Raw genomic sequence first — 13611 nt, 5'->3', positions numbered from 1 at the left:
ATCAGCGCCTGATTCATATTTATGATGGTCACAGTGTCCTAGGGCCATGTGAAGTGACCAAAACCTGCTGCAACCAACCAGCAGAGGGGAAGAAATAAAACCCAACCCCCCCACCCCACCCCTGCTGCCAATCCTCAACAGAAATGCTCACAACAATGAAAACCTCGGACAGGAGGAAGAGCGCCACCAGGCAGGCAGGCAGGTGTCTTGCTTGGCTGTGGCTTGGGGGGCACTTTTTTCAGTGCCACCGTAACTTTGAACAGTCATTAAGCGAACTGTTGTAAATCGAGGACTACCTGTACTTCATCACTTTTTTCCTTTTTGGGAGGTGGGGGGTCATCAAGTTTTTGACACCTTGCTAGGCGACTGGTGGTCCTCGGATGTTGCCATATCCTAAAAGTGGTACAATGGGTGAAAAGGTTGAAAAACCCTGTCCTAGTCCAGCCTCCACTACACTATTAAACTACTAAACTAAAGCACTAAAATAAAATAATAAAATAAAATTGATGTGGTAATCAGGGCAGGGGAACGGGGGAACAGAATCAAAATTTTCTGCTAAATTCAGCCTTTTCATGCCTTCCAAAAGATGGACCATTGCAATGAATAACAGAGTTGGACCTTGGAGATCTTCTAGTCCAACCCCCTGCGCAAGCAGGAGACCTATACACCATTTTCAGACAAATGACTTTCCAGTCGCTTCTTAAAAACCTCCAGGGATGAAGCACCCACAACTTCTGGAGGCAGGTTGTTCCACTGGTTAATTATCCCCACTGTTAGGAAGTTTCTCCTTAGTTCCAGGTTGCTTCTCTCCTTGATTAGTTTCCACCCACTTCTTCTTGTCCTGCCTACAGGTGCTTTGGTAAATAAGATGACCCCTTCCTCTTTGTGGCAGCCTCTCCAATACTAGAATACAGCGAGAATGTCACCTCTAGTCCTTCTTTTCTCTAGACTGGTCATTTCCGGACAGTGAAGATAATTAATCAGTGGAACGACTTTCCTCCAGAAGTTGTGGATGCTCCAACACTGGACGTTTTAAAGAAGAGATTGGACAACCCTTTGTCCCGAAATTGTATAGGCTCTCCTGCCTGAGCAGGGTGGTGGTGGTGGTGGTGGACTAGATGACCTCCAAGGTCCCTTCCAACCCTGTTAGTCTGCTGTTATTCTGTTTTTTTCTTTTATTCTGTTATTCAGTTAATGTGGCTTTGATCGTTCCTTTTGGACAATCTTCTGTCTAGATCCAGGTGGACGGAACGGGAAGCGAGGTGATTGGGGTCACCTTGGAGACCAAACCCCGCCGAAGAAACAAACGCAGCATTTTGTATGACATGACCCACAGCTACAAGGATGGCATGGTGAGTGTTGGCTGGCAGAAGAGTGGGAAGACTTGGGGAGGGGTAGACGGCAGCCCATCTGGTCCAGCGAGCACCAGAGAGTTCAAAATGTGTGAAATGCATTGTTCCTCTTTGCATGCCCTTGGCTTCACACTTACAGAGGACCAACCAAGCCTTGCACCTTTTATTCCCTCCCCTACCATCCTTGTTATTTTCAGGCAGGTGGCTCCTGGACCCAAGCCAGCGGGCGCGATGCCCACATGCTGCTGCAGAACGAGCTGTTCTTAAATGTCGCCACCAAGGATTTTGAGGATGGAGAACTGCGTGGACAGATAAACTCCATGCTCTACAGCGGACTCTGGGCCCGTTATCAAGGTACTCGCATGAAGGGTGTATAAAAGATACTCTCTGAGGCAGATAACAGGAGAATCACCTGCGGTTGATGTGAATAAAGTTTTTGTTCTAGCTCGAGATGGGCAACTGTAAGACTTATGGACTTCAACTCCCAGAATTCCCAGAATCCCTCAGCCAGCCATACTGGCTGAGGAATTCTGGGAGTTGAAGTCCACCAGATTTGGCACCTTTAAGACTTATGGACTTCAATTCCCAGAATCCCTCGGCCAGCCATATTGGCTGAGGAATTCTGGGTGGACTTCAACTCCCAGAATTCCCAGAATCCCTCAGCCAGCCATACTGGCTGAGGAATTCTGGGAGTTGAAGTCCACCAGATTTGGCAACTTTTAAGACTTATGGACTTCAACTCCCAGATTTCCTCAGCCAGCCATGAGCATCCTGGTGAAAAGACAGAGATGTCAAGATGGTAGATCAGTCTTCCCTAAACATGCCAATGTCAAGGTGGGTGAACTTCAACTCCCAGAATGGTCCAGCCAGCATGGGAGGTGATGACCACCCCTCTTAAAGCTCCCAATTTGAAAGACGGTGTGGTACAAATGAGGAAGTCATTGCCACCTTTAAAAATGCTGCACCGTGTGAAACTTAGCTATAGGCAGTCCTCGACTTAACGACCACAAATGGGACCAGGATTTCTGTTGCTAAGCAAAGCAGTGGTTAAGTGAGCTGTGCCCAAATTTATGTCCTTTTTTTGCCACGACTGTAAAGCTAACCGCTGCAGTTCTTAAGTGAATCATGCAGTTGTTAAGCAAAACTGGCTGCCCCCAATGACTTTGCTTGTCAGAAGCCGGCTGGCTGGGAAGGTTGCAAATTGCTGGTCACATCGTAAATTCGTGCCGGTTGCCGAGTGCCCAAAATTGGTTCACACGACGAATGGCCATGGGGGGATACCGCAATGGTCATAAGTATGAGAACCAGTCCCTTGTCTTCCGTGCTGTTGTAATTTCAAATAGTCACTAAAGGAATGGTCATAAGATGAGGGTTACCTGTAGTATTTGAATAAGGGGATCAAGAGAACCCTTTAATTGTCAGGTTTTGAAAATGCAGTTTAGAGCTGAGCAGAAGTTGAATTTTCAAGCAGGAGTTGAAAATTAGACCACGGTCAGGTAACTTCCCTGTATTCTCCCTCTGCTCTGAATACCTAATATTAGGTGTTGCTAAAGGAAATTGCTATATTATGTAGCCCTAGCTCTGATTCTCAAAAGAATTTTTATTTTAATCCCATTTATATCCCGCCCTTCTCCAAAGACTCAGGGCGGCTTACAATCTAAAGCACAAATCAATGTGCTTAGCAATAGCCTTCATCCTATGTATATGCCTGCTTATTATCCAGGGTCAGTGAAGTCAGAGCAGTGGTTTTCAAACTTAGCAACTTTAAGATGCACGGACTTCAATTCCCAGAATTCCCCAGCCTGGTGTACGGGAGTTGAAAACCAGGCATTTTAAAGTTGCCAGGTTTGAAAAACGCTGGGTTAAAGGGCTTCCGATGTGCCACAATAAGGCCTAGACAGTATGGCAAGTGGCCAAGGATTGTGGGAAATGGGAGCCAAAGCATCAGGTGCCTTCCCTTGTTAATAGACCATAAACCGGCATTCTTGAATAGACAACTTGTGTCTTTTGTCCTGTAGAACTTCCTATCCCTCTGGCTGGGCAATTTGTGTCCCCTCCGGTGCACACAGGCTCTGCTGGCCACGCCTGGGTGTCCTTGGACGATCACTGCCATCTGCACTATGAAATTGTGGTGGCTGGCCTGGGCAGGGTAGACGATGGCACCGTGAGTGCGCACTTGCACGGTTTTGCTGAACTGGGAGAGATTCACGAGACCAGCCGCCCAGAGCACAGGAGACTGTTGAGGAGTTTCTATGGCACGGAGGTAAGGTGCTAAAATGCACCCTTTGGGACAGAAATGCTTTGTCATGCTGTCCATCCACCCATCCATCCATCGATTTTCTCCATCCATCCATTCATCCATCTATCATCTATCCGTCTATTCATCTATCTATCTATCTATCTATCTATCTATCTATCTATCTATCTATCTACCTACCTCTGTCTATGTCTCTCTATCCTTCTCTCTATCTATTGTCTGTCTGTCCGTCCGTCCGTCCATCCATCCATCCATCCATCCATCCATCCATCCATCCATCCATCCATCTATCTATCTATCTATCTATCTATCTATCTATCTATCTATCTATCTATCTATCTATCTATCTATCTATCTATCTATCTACCTACCTCTGTCTATGTCTCTCTATCCATCTATCTAGCTATTGTCTGTCTGTCCGTCCATCTATCTATCTATCTATCTATCTATCTATCTATCTATCTATCTATCAACTATCTACTTATCTACCCACCTACCTCTATGTCTGTCTGTCCGCTTGCCCACCCACCCATCTATGTATCTATGTATGTATCTGTCTGTCTGTCTGTCTGTCTGTCTGTCTGTCTGTCTGTCTGTCTCTCTCTCTCTCTCTCTCTCTATCTATCTATCTATCCATCTCCATCCATCCATCCATCATTATAAATAACCCAAGGAGGCAAACATGTCTAATAATACTCCTTCCGCCTCCTATTTCCCCCATAGCAACAACTCTGTGAGGTGGGTTGGACTGAGAGAGAGAGAGTGAATAATAGGAAAAAAAATCCTTGTGAGTCTTTGCTAGTTGTGGGATCCTCCCTGTTGTATGACATGTCACGTTGCCACTAGTAAAATGCAAAGACATTCCATCTGCCCTGGGTCATTTCCCAGGATGGGTATTCAGTGAACCTCTGGCAGAAAACACAATTTCCAAATACAGGAAAACGGAACAAACTCAAGAAAATTGATCACAGGTTCCATTCTGGCATCCTCCGTTCTTTCCTTGGGCTACTTAGCAAGAAGGAACTCTGGAAAACCTAAGCTGGCAGACCATTAAACGGAGAGCAGATAATCACATGTACAATGTTCTCTCTTATTACGTATGGGCTGTGCACACATACAAGCCCACACAGAGAACTATTGCAAGCACATAGCTGGACTAATCAGCTACGGAAGAGTCACCGTTTGTACAAGCAGACCACAAACGAGGACAACCTTTCTGTTGTTCAGTGAGACATTTGTTAAGTGAGTTGTGCCCCATTTTACAACCTTTCACGTCCCAGTTGTGAAGTCAGTCCCTGCAGCTGCTCAATTTAGCAACAGCGTTGTTAAGTTGAAGCTGGCTTCTTCACTGGATTTTGCTCGTCAGGAAGTCGCAAAAGGGAAGCGCGTGACCTGGGGGGCACGGCAGCCGCCATAAATAGGAGCCAGTGGCCAAGGGTCTGAATTTTGATCACATGACCCTTGGGATGCTGGAATGGTCGTAAGTGTGAAAACAATCAAAAGTCATCGCTTTTTTTTTCAGGGCCATTTTAACTTTGAACAGTCACTAAACAAATGGTCGTTAAGTCGAGAATTGCCTGCATAATGTCCTGGAAATCTGTTCAGGCACTTTTCTTTCCCACTTAGGCCCAAGGAGTGGTGAAGGACCTGGATGCGGAATTCCTTCGCCACCTAGCTCAAGGCACAGCTTTCCTGCAAGTGAGCACCAAAGCAAACCCCCAGGGCGAGATTCGGGGCAAGGTATGTTTGCTTTTTTAGCTATTTTGTTGTTGTTGTTGTTACTTGCAAAGTCGTGTCCGACCCATCGCAACCCCGTGGACAATATTCCTCCAGGCCTTCCTGTCCTCTACCATCTTCTGGAGTCCATTTAAGCTCACACCTGCTGCTTCAGTGACTCCATCCAGCCACCTCATTCTCTGTCGTCCCCTTCTTCTCTTGCCATCCATCTTTCCCAGCATGAGGCTCTTCTCCAGTGAGTCCTTCCTTCTCATTAGGTGGCCAAGGTACTTGAGTTTCAACTTCAGGATCTGGCCTTCTAAAGAGCAGGCAGGGTTGATCTCCTCTAGGGCTGACCGGTTTGATCGCCTTGCAGTCCTAGGGACTCGCAGGAGTCTTCTCCAGCACCAGAGTTCAAAGGCCTCAATTCTTTGGCGCTCAGCCTTTCCAGCTTTCACTGCCATACATTGCAACTGGGAAGACCGTAGCCTTGACTATACGCACTTTTGTTGACAGGGTGATGTCTCTGCTTTTTAGTGTGCTGTCTAGATTTGCCATGGCTTTCCTCCCCAGGAGTAAGCATCTTTTAATTTCTGGGCTGCAGTCCCTGTCTGCAGTGATCTTTTTAGCTATAAAAGACTCTAATTTCCAAACTATGTTTTTGATGGGTCCACAAATGCCTTTTGAACATGTGAAGGCTGATTTTTCCCCCTCCCCCTTCTTACTAGATTGTAACCATAAGTAGTCTCCAAAAGCAGTTGAGATGAGGGAGGAATGGTTTCAAGTCCAAGAAAATCACCCTTCCTCTCTGCAGAGATGAACCTATTTGAAAATAGTAATAGCTGCAGGCTTGGAGATGAAAACATACAAAAAACGGCTGCAGGACTTGAGTTTGGCTTGTCGAAAGAAAAAAGAAATAGGGGGGGGGGGACATGATAGCAGTGTTCCAGTATTAGAGGGGCTGCTTCAAAGAAGAGGGGGGGTCAAATTATTCTCCAAAGCACCAGAGGGCAGGATAAGAAACAATGGTTGGAAACTGACCAAAGAGAAGCAACCTGGAATTAAGGAGAAACGTCCTGACAATGAGGACAATTAACCAGTGGAATAACTGGCTTCAACAAATCGTGGGTGCTCCATCATTGGAGGTCTTTAAGAAGAGAGTGGACAGTCACTTGTCTGAGATGGTATAGGTCAGGCCTGACTTTGTAATAATGCCGCTTGGGTGTGTGTGAAAGCCCTAATAAGCAGGCATATACATAGAATGAAGGCTACTGCTAAGCTTGTAAGCTGCCCTGAGTCTTCGGAAAAGGGCGGGATATAAATGGAATAAAAATAAAAATAAATAAAATAAATAAATTTTATGACTCGTGGACTTCAACTCCCAGAATTCCTCAGCCAGCCATGCTGAGGGGAAAGGGAGAGGTTTCCAAGCTGAGTCATGCTGACTCAGGAATTCTGGGAGTTGAAGTCCACAAGTCATAAAAGAGCCAAGGTTGGCTACCCTTGGTATAGGTTCTCCTGCTTGAGCAGGGGGCTGGATTAGAAGACCTCCAAGGTCCCTTCCAGCTCCTGTTCTGTTCTGTTCTCTTCCGTTCCATTCCGTTCTGTTCTGCTGTCCAGATATCGATTTAAACTACAGGGGGGGGGGGAAACGAGGTGAAATATAGAAGTAGTCTTCAAATATTTGAAGACTCGTCATCCAGAACTGACTTACCTTCAGTTGCCCCCAAAGAACAGGACCAGAATTAATGAGGTCGTTATAAGGAAGGAGATTCAGGCTAAATAGAGGGAGGCTTACTGTACAAGATGTCAACCTGTAGACCTCCAGTGATGAAGCAGCCACACCTTCTGGAGGCAAGTGGTCCACTGATTAATTGAGATTCAAGGTGCTGGTGATGACCTATAAAGCCCTAAATGACTTCGGTCCGGGATATCTGAGGGAACACCTGCTGCCGGCATCAAGCTCCCTTCGTCCAGTGCGCTCCCACAGGGAGGGTCTTCTCAGGGTCCCACCGGTAAGAGATTGCCGGAGGACGACACCCAGGGATAGGGCCTTCTCAGTGGGGGCACCTGCCCTCTGGAACCAGCTGCCGGTGGAGCTGAGGACTGCCCCCGACCTCCGTTCATTCCGCCGGGGCCTGAAGACCTGGCTCTTCGAGCTCTCTGGCCCAGGCTGAGGATTAATCTTATTTTAACTGGGGTTTTATTTATACAGGGGCAAATATAATTTCTTTTTAAACTTGTTTTTAACTTTTGTATCTTGTTTTTTTTAATTACCCTGTAAACCGCCCCGAGTCCTTCGGGAAAGGGCGGCATATAAATGTAATAAAATAAATAAATAAATAAATAAATTGAATTAATTAATTTCTCCTTAATTCTAGGTTGGGTCTCTTTTTTTTCCAGAGAACTAGAGCAGCTCTCAAAGCATAAACCCTTCCGTCTGTTGTGACTTCTTGTCCTGCCCTCAGTTTGTCTGGAGAAGAGGTTGATTCCATCTTCTTTGTGACAGGCCCCCTCTTCCCCCCCCCACTCAAATATTGAAAGACTGCTATCATATCACCCCTCGTCCTTCTCTTAATTTAGGCCGGACGTATCCAATTCTTGCAAACGTTCACTAATGTGTTTTGGCCTCTAGCCCCCTAATCGTCTTTGTTGCTCTTCTCTGCACTCTTTCCAAAGTCTCGACGTCTTTTTTTATTATTATTTTTATTGTGGCGACCAAAACTGGATGCAGGATTCCAAGGGTGGCCTTACCAAGGCATTGTAAAGTGGTATTAACCCTTCACGTGATCTTGATTCTATCCCTCTGTTGACGCAGCCTAGCACTGTGTTGGCTTTTTTGGCAGCTGCAGCACACGGCTGGCTCATGTTTAAGTGATTGTCCACTAGGACTCCCAAGATCCCTCTTTCTTTTTTTTCCTTTGAAAACAGAGTAACAGAGTTACAAGGAACCTTGGAAGTCTTTAGAGTCCAACCCCCTGCTCAGGCAGGAGACCATGTACCATACTTGACAAATGGCTGTCCAGTTTCTTAAGTCTGCAGTGTTGGAGCACTCACAGCTTCTGGAGGCAGGTTGTTCCCCTGGTTAATTGTTCTGACTGTCAGGAAACTTCTCCTTAGTTCTAGGTTGCTTCTCTCTTTGGTTAGTTCCCCTCTGTTGCTTCTTGTCCTGCCTTCGGGCGCTTTGGAGAATAGCTTGACTCCCTCTTCTTTGGGGCAGCCCCTGAGATATTGGAACGCTGCTATCATGTCCCCCCTCGTCCTTCTCTTCATTAAACCAGACATTCCCAATTCCAGCAGCCGTTCCTTATACATTTTGGCCTCCAGACCTCTAATCATCTTTGTTGCTCTTCTCTGCGCTCTTTCTAGAGTCTCAACATCTTTTTTTTTTTACATCGTGGTGACCAAAACTGGATGCAGGATTCCAAGTGTGGCCTTACCAAGGCCTTGTAAAGTGGTATTAACACTTCAGGTGATCTTGATTTCATCCCTCTGTTGACGCAACCTAAGACTGCCTTGGCCTTTTTTGGCTTTTCTGATCTAAATGTTGAAAGTAGAATGAAAGAAATAAAACCAAAGATAGGGCTGAGTTTTTGCACAATCTGTACCAGGAAAGATTCTCAAAATTCTTTCTTTTCAAGGAGATGGAAGGGCATAGTTTGAAAAGTCAGGTTGAAAAAAGGCTCTCTTAAACTTGACAGGAATTAAAGTCACAGAGAGAGAGAGAGAGAGAGAGAGAGAGAGAGAGAGAGAGAGAGAGAGAGAGAGAGAGAGAGAGAGAGAGAGAGAGAGAGAGAGAGAGAGAGAGAGAGAGAGAGAGAGAGAGAGAGAGAGAATTTAGGAAATTACTCTCTTTTCCTCAGCTAGTGGCAACATTTAGGAGTGTGGCGAGTTGCCAAGGATTGCCGTGTGCCAAAATCTTAAATTCTACATTGTTTGCATTCTTAATAATCACTGCAAGGAGAGGCATTTGCTTGCTCCCTCGACAGATGGAAATTCCGCAAGTGAAGCTTTTCTTGGCATGGAAATAAAATAATGAGACATGCTCCATTTATTAAGATGGATGTTTGCATAACGCTGAATGACACAGAAAGTTGGCAGGGTGGTGATAGTGGTGGAATGGCGCAGACCGTCCTTTCTTAGCTAGGAAAATAAGAGAAATTCTCATCATCGATAATATGGTTTGTATCTTGTTTTTTCAAATCCAGATTTGCTTCCGTCCCTCTCACGCTCTAAGTAAGTTGTTTGTTTAAAGTTCAGAAAGAGGTGTTAGCTGATTGTTTGCATACCGGAAGAGAAAAAATAACTAGAGCACTGTTTCTCAACCTGGGCCGCTGAAGATGTGTGGACTTCATTTCCCAGAATTCCCCAGTTAGCAAAGCTATTTGTCTGCGGCTTAGTGTCACTGAACATAGGCATTAGACCAGTGTTTCCCAGCCAGTATGTGGGGACGTCAGTTCCCAGAATTCCCCAGCCATTATGTGAGGACCTCAACTCCCAGAATTCCCTTGCCATCCTGCTGGCTGGGGAATTCTGGGAGTTGAAGTCCACACATCTTAAAGTGACCAAGGCTGAGAAACACCAGATTAGAGAGTCGTAATGTGAATTCTATTTCATTTTAATTCTGTGAAAAGGTAACAGCAGCGTTTGGCTGACCCTGTCTGGGCTTGGAAGCTAAACAGGTTTGGGCCCAATTAGTATTTGGATGTGAAACCACCCAGAAATGCCAATTCGTGGAGTGAAATGGGCAGTCATTCAGCCTCAGCCTCGGAAGAAGGCGACAGCAAGCCATTTCCATGCTATGGCCAGCAAAAACAGCCTGGGCTGTGTCCACGTGGCCAGCAGAATTTGAGTTCACTTTCTATGAACTGAAATTAGCCCTAGCATTTAGACTTCACAGTGCTTTGCAGCCCTCTCTAAGCGATAGAACAGACTCAGCATATTGTCCCCCAGCAATCTTCATTTCACTGACCACAGAAGGATGGAAGGCTGAGTCAGCCTTGAGTCAGTCAGGATCAAATTGCTGGCAGTGGGCAGAGTTTGCCTGCAATGCTGCATTCTAACCACTGTGTGTCAACAGGTTTTCTGTTCCCATTTTAGGGAATATTGTTGCAAGCATGTTATTCTGAAGTTAACTCTGCTCCCACTTAAGCTTCTGGCTTTGACATGGAAATGCTCAGAATCCAGGGGCTCCACCTTGGCACAGAACTAGTTGGAGTAGACTAGTTGAACTAAACTACTCTGAGGAGTGACTACAAGGGAGGGCTAAACACTTGTAGCTACTCCTAGTTTACTCTCAAGATTTATTTATTTATTTATTTTATTATTTATTTAATTAAATTTTTATACCGCCCTTCTCCCGAAGGACTCAGGGCGGTGAACAGGGCATATCTTAAAACTACAAAAGTACAAAAGTTAAAAAAGAATTAAATTATTGCCCACAATAAAAACAATAATATATATATATAAATATTAAAACCCTAAGTAATTCCCCATCAGGCCAGGCCAGCTTGTTCAAATAAATGGGTCTTTAACCCGCGCCGGAAGGAGCGGAGATCCGGTGCCATCCGGAGCTCAACCGGCAGCTGATTCCACAAAGCCGGAGCGCCCACAGAGAAGGCCCTCCCCCTGGGGGCCACCAGTCGACATTCTCTGACTGGAGGCACCCTGAGGAGGCCCTCTCTGTGGGAACGCACGGGGCGGAGGGGAGTCGACGCCGGCAGCAGGTGGTCCCCGAGGTATTCCGGACCCATGCCATGTAAGGACTTAAAAACCATCACTAAGACCTTGAACCTCCCCCGGAAGACAACTGGTAACCAATGCAGCTCGCGGAGCAAAGGTGTAACATGGGAGTACCGGGAAACTCCCAAGACAACTCTCGCGGCCGCATTCTGTACCAGTTGGAGCCTCCGAGTGGTCTTCAAGGGAAGCCCCATGTAGAGAGCATTGCAATAGTCAAGACGAGAGGTCACGAGCGCATGAGTGACCGTACACAGGGCATCCCGGTCTAGATAGGGCCGCAACTGCCGCACCAGGCGAACCTGTGCGAAAGCCCCCCTGGTCACGGCTACTACATGATCTTCTAAGGTAAGCCGTGCATCCAGGAGGACTCCCAAGTTGCGAGCCCTATCTACGGGGGGTAAAAACTCACCCCCCATAGAAAGTGATGGAACGTTTTTAATGTCCCGGGATGCCGGAATGTACAGCCACTCAGTCTTGTCAGGGTTGAGTTGAAGTCTGTTCCTCCCCATCCAGACCCGAACCGCCTCCAGGCAACGGGACATCACAGCGAGGGCATCACTGGGGTGGTTTGGGGTTGAAATGAAAAGTTGGGTATCATCAGCATATTGATGATACCCAACTCCAAAACCACGAATGATCTCACCCAGCAGTTTCATGTAGATGTTGAACAGGAGAGGCGAGAGAACCGAACCCTGAGGAACTCCACAAACGAGAGACCTAGGGGCCGATCTCTGCCCCCCTGCCAACACCGACTGCGAACGTCCCAGGAGATAGGAGGAGAACCACCGAAGAACTGTGCCTCCCACTCCCAATCCCCTGAGACGCCGCAGCAGGATACCATGGTCGATGGTATCGAAAGCCGCCGAGAGGTCTAATAGGACCAGGACAGAGGAATATCCCCTATCCCGGGCCCTCCAGAGATCATTCACCAGAGCGACCAATGCCGTCTCCGTGCTGTACCTGGGCCTGAAACCCGATTGGTACGGGTCTAGATAATCCGCTTCATCCAGGACCAGAGGGAGCTGATGCGCCACCACACTCTCAACAACCTTCGCAAGAAAGCGAAGGTTGGAGACTGGACGAAAGTTGTTCAAGACAGCTGGGTCCAAGGCAGGCTTCTTGAGGAGAGGTCTCACCACCGCCTCCTTCAAGACGGTGGGGAAATTACCCTCACTCAAGGAAGCAGATATCACCGCCTGGAACCAGCCTCGTGTCCTCTCCCTGGCTGCATAAACCAGCCAGGAAGGGCACGGATCCAATAAACATGTGGTGGAGCTCAACCTCCCCATAATCCTGTCCACTTCATCAGGGGTCACAGAATCAAACTCTTCCCAGATAACATTGACAAGACCGCCCGTGTCCTGATCGTCAGACTCTGCCCAGCTGGAGTCCAAACCGGTCCGAATCCGAGCGATTTTATCCGACAGATGTTGACCAAACTCCTCGGCACGACCCTGCAAGGGATCCTCCCTCACCTCCTGATTAAGGAGGGAGCGAGTCACCCTAAACAGGGCGGCCGGGCGATTATCTGCGGACGCGATGAGGGCAGAGAAGTAATTACACCTCGCTGCCCTCATCGCTGCGAGATAAGACCTAATATAGGTTCTTAACCGCAACCGGTCGGATTCGGATCGGCTGGACCTCCAGCAGCTCTCTAGGCCCCGTTTCCGACGCTTCATCTCCCGGAGCTCCGCGGAGAACCATGGAGCTCGATGGGATCTGCACCGGGTCAGGGGCCGCAGGGGTACAACTCGGTCCAGTGCCTCAGTGGCTGCCCTTTCCCAGGCTTCCACTAAGGCATCCGCCGAGCTGTGAGCGACGGAGGCAGGTGGGGATCCCAGCGCTGCCTGGAACCCGAGAGGGTCCATTAAGCGTCTGGGGCGGTACCATCTAGTTGGTTCCACATCCCCACGGTGGGGGGTGGCAAGACGGAAGACCAGCCGCAGGAGGTGATGATCGGTCCATGACAGGGGCATAATAAATGGAGAGCCCTCACCAAGATCATCCAACCACCGTCCAGATAAAAAACCCAAGTCAAGGGTGTGGCCTCCCTCATGAGTTGGTTCAGAAATTACCTGCGTCAGGTCCATGGCCATCATGGAAGCCATGAACTCCCGGGCTAACTCAGATGACCCTCCCAGGGATGGCAGATTGAAGTCACCCAAAACTAGAAGTTTGGGGAACTCAATCACCAAACCGGAGAGGACATCGAGTAGTACGGGCAGGGCTGCCGCTGTGTGACTAGGCGAAACGTACACCAGCAGCAAGCCCAACTGCGCCCCCGAACCAAACCTCAAAAAGAGAGACTCACACCCGACTATCTGAAGAACGGTGGTCTCCCGCGGACATAAGGTCTCCCTAATAACAACCGCCACTCCCCCGCCCCTACCTTGAGCCCAAGAGGTAACCAAAGCTAAAATGATGATCAAGAACTTAAGGTAAACCCAGTGTGGGCAATGTGTGGCATTTTTAAGAAAAAAATTGTCACAAAATTTGACCAAAAGACAAAGCATTTTTTGGCTGCAGCCCCTCGTCAAGCCCTCT

At 47.6% G+C, this 13611-nt stretch overlaps 1 protein-coding gene across 1 annotated transcript in view; it reads left to right on the top strand.

Moving 5' to 3' along the window:
* CHRD (chordin) overlaps window positions 1-13611 on the top strand; it is a gene marked incomplete at its 5' end in the record, with an annotated part of 61931 nt that overhangs the window by 32858 nt on the left and 15462 nt on the right. The window contains 4 exons of the mRNA XM_081329148.1: window positions 1236-1352; window positions 1550-1706; window positions 3371-3615; window positions 5236-5349. Coding sequence (XP_081185274.1) covers window positions 1236-1352; window positions 1550-1706; window positions 3371-3615; window positions 5236-5349 — 633 coding nt within the window. The remainder of the gene's footprint in view (window positions 1-1235; window positions 1353-1549; window positions 1707-3370; window positions 3616-5235; window positions 5350-13611) is intronic.

The sequence above is a fragment of the Vipera berus genome (genome assembly GCF_964194415.1).
Source record: "Vipera berus genome assembly, chromosome: 5".
In the NCBI taxonomy this organism is placed as follows: Eukaryota; Metazoa; Chordata; class Lepidosauria; order Squamata; family Viperidae; genus Vipera; species Vipera berus.
The sequence above is the reverse complement of the archived record's forward strand: the minus strand, read 5'-3'. Positions and strand labels throughout refer to the sequence as shown.